The following is a 3,165-nucleotide window of genomic DNA, read 5'->3' as shown; positions in this document are numbered from 1 at the left end:
GTAAATGAACGCCTCGTCGATCGACAGGCAATATGGTAGCCCAGCCCAACACGATGCCGACTGAACTGCTCTCGTATTCCTGAGAAACAACGGGATCAGGATATCGTCGATAGAAATTTTCTGTGATGTAAGCTCTTACTGCTTACTTTGAATGTCGAATATGGCGTCAGTAGTCTGGTGGTTTGGCTACCGGAATCATAATCATGGGGTTGCAGGTTCGGGGGTTCAAGCTGCAGGCCGACGTTGTGTCCTTGGGAAAGACACTTTACACAAATCTCCCTCACTCTACCCAGGTGGGAATGAATACCCGCGAAACGTGTAAATACGCACGCCTCGGTACCAGGCCATAGACAGCGAAAGATCGTGTCAGTATGTGAGTGTTTTGCTTGCACTGTATGCTTCCCTGGAAGTTGAGTTTGTTTCAGAATGCTATCATGTCTGCTGAGGATAATGGATTGTAAAGCGCAAAGAGCTTGCTGTTGAGCGGGAATGTGCGCTATTCAAGTAATATATCTATCTATTACTATGTACTCGTGTCAGGGTTTTTCCAAATTCCACTTACAGTAACAATGTATCTGGGGACGTATGTTATAAATCTCTCTCTCTCTCTCTCTCTCTCTCTCTCTCTCTCTCTCTCTCTCTCTCTCTCTCTCTCTCTCTCTTTTTTTTTTCTTTCTCTCTCTCTTCAGTTTCGTCTGATCTGATTAGCTTCTTTGCTTTTTGTTCAAAACTGGAGGAAAAACAACTAACAAATAATATACTAACCGAAAACTGGTTGTCACACCGGACATAACGCAGGAAACTAGATGGTTGAGGTCGCCGAAAGACGGCGCAGAGAGTTTGAGGGTCCTGTAGCAGATGTCATAGAGCGCCTCGTTGTCCAGCATGTAGACGTGGTCGGCAGCCTCGATGAGTACGTTCAGAGACAGGATAGCGTTGTAGGGTTCTACAACCACGTCAGAGACCTACGAATGTTAAATGAATCGAGTTCGGGGCGATGGTGTTAGTACCGGGTGCCCACTGGCACGATCGGGTCGGGTCTGATCGGGTTGCTAGCCAAATTGAGGGCGCAAAGCGGCTACTGTGGCACTAGCCGATTCCCCGACTCGCCGCCTAAAAAAGAAACGCGTTTGTTTTCAGGCGACGAATCGGGCGATCGACCCGACCCAACCTTTATGAGGGATAGGTAACCAGCGTCTGTAGTGTAGCGGTCAGGCGCTTCGCTGTCGCACACAGTAAACCCGATTTCGAAGATCGTTTAGGAGGGGGGGCTCCTTCTACCCTACCTGTCAGGGCCAACCCGGGTTGAACAGGATACAACATCCAAGCAGACAAACATCAAACGGTGACAGTCGGCAAAAAAGAATCTCCCCAGGTGATAATCATACTCACGTATTCCGTGTGTAGTGGCGAAGAAAAGACCGCTATTATAAACCACATAGCATAACAGCACTCAGTTGTATATCTACAATTCTTGAAGTATAATAAATGAAGCTTGACTCTTAAAAGACGCAGCGGATACATGTCTAATCAGCAGCAGACCAAAGAACACGTTCCAGAAAATTTTGAACCAGCATACACAAATCAGAAACATGGATTTGCGTATCTCTGGATGTTTATGAATGCCTTTTAAAACAAAATTTGGAAATATGTACGGATAACGAAAACATGCCTCTTTTTATGCCTAAAATAGCGCTTCCTCCATGAAGCTTAAGTGTTTGGCCTACTTTGGGTGAAGGCAGCACAGCGAAAGAGCAGAACATCCGGTCAGCGAACTCCTCCTTGAGCCGAAGCATGAGCAGACAGCCCAGGCCAGAGCCGCAGCCACCGCCCAACGCGTGGGCTATCTGTAATGACGATTGTAAAACACTGTCGGTCATGGTGATGAGAAACCTAAATCAAGAGCTTGGATGCCAAAACGGAGAGTAAATAATTACCTTGTATCAAAATCATTTTTCACTGGAATAACCACAAAACAAAAATCGCCTTAGTTTTAGTAAGGTTTCACGGCGCTTGCAACTGCATCAGGTCGTATGAGCGCCAAGGGGTAGATGTCAACAGAGAAGTCCAAAAGGGGAAATCAGGTTTACTCTGCACACCTCTCGAGCCTTAACAGTACAAAGTCTGCTTCGACTATCAAGGCACTCAGGAAACAGCAGTTCACAGGAGAGGGACAAACATACAAAAGAAGTAGAGGATAAATGACGATAGTAAGGATGTGGAAAGAAAAAGCAGCAGTTCCCTCTATGTTGTTCCGGCACAGTATGAGCATGACATTGATTAATCAGCCCATTTACGATTCTACCTTAACATGTTAATACCCCCCACCCCCCTTTGGGAATGGCCCAAAGACAGACAACTTCAGTCAGTAGCACTGCCCTGGGGGGACGGGGAGGGAAGACCGCCGATAAACATAATAGGAAGGAGAAGTCCATCTAAAAAGTACAATGCAAAGATACACAAAAGTTAGGATTTTAAGAAGGACATTTGTGCCATAATCCCCACTGTAATAAATGGTATTTATGATGCGAAGCATGGACCATCAAAGAACAAAATAAAAACAGGATAGCACCTTTCGTAATACGATGATATATAAAAACTCTAAGAATATCCCGGAGACAGAAAATTAAATGTAATCGATCAAATCAAACAAGCCAGTGAGCCCAATTCAAACTGTTGACGATTTCGGGATGTGCAGAAAGTACAACTTTATCAAATTTCAACATTCTGCATTTCTCATATGAGGTCATCATATCATATTAAAAGTTGGAGTGGGAAAAGTGAAAAGTAAACATGTTTAATTTCATAAATTGTAGAACAAATCTAAATATTGTATTCCGTGAACTCGTCCTCTTCCGAGCCCTGCCACCGACCTGAAATCCCTGCAGACAGTCACAACCTTCAGCCTCTTTTCGAGCAATGTCCAGTACACTATCAGCAAGTTCAGCACCATCGGTGAAATGACCTGTAAAAAATAAGTGTATGGGTTTAACGTCTCTTTCAACACTATTAGGTTATTTAAGAGGCAAGTATATCTGAGTATAAATATAAAGCCTGTCTTCGATATGAGTTTCATCAATGTATCATTATTATCATTATTTTTAAAAATCTAATTAATTAACTAATTGATTAATTTATCTGTCTATTAATTAATTAATTTATTCA

At 43.4% G+C, this 3,165-nt stretch overlaps 1 protein-coding gene across 1 annotated transcript in view; it reads right to left on the bottom strand.

Moving 5' to 3' along the window:
• LOC101850471 (tubulin beta chain) overlaps nucleotides 1-3,165 on the bottom strand; it is a gene marked incomplete in the record, with an annotated part of 10,500 nt that overhangs the window by 4,090 nt on the left and 3,245 nt on the right. The window contains 3 exon segments of the mRNA XM_013081396.2: nucleotides 766-965; nucleotides 1,728-1,847; nucleotides 2,874-2,965. Of these exon segments, the coding sequence (XP_012936850.1) occupies nucleotides 766-965; nucleotides 1,728-1,847; nucleotides 2,874-2,965 (412 nt within the window).

This window comes from Aplysia californica, unplaced genomic scaffold, assembly GCF_000002075.1.
Source record: "Aplysia californica isolate F4 #8 unplaced genomic scaffold, AplCal3.0 scaffold00129, whole genome shotgun sequence".
Classification (NCBI taxonomy): domain Eukaryota; kingdom Metazoa; phylum Mollusca; class Gastropoda; order Aplysiida; family Aplysiidae; genus Aplysia; species Aplysia californica.
Note: the sequence above shows the minus strand (reverse complement) of the source record. Positions and strands in the feature narration are given on the sequence as shown.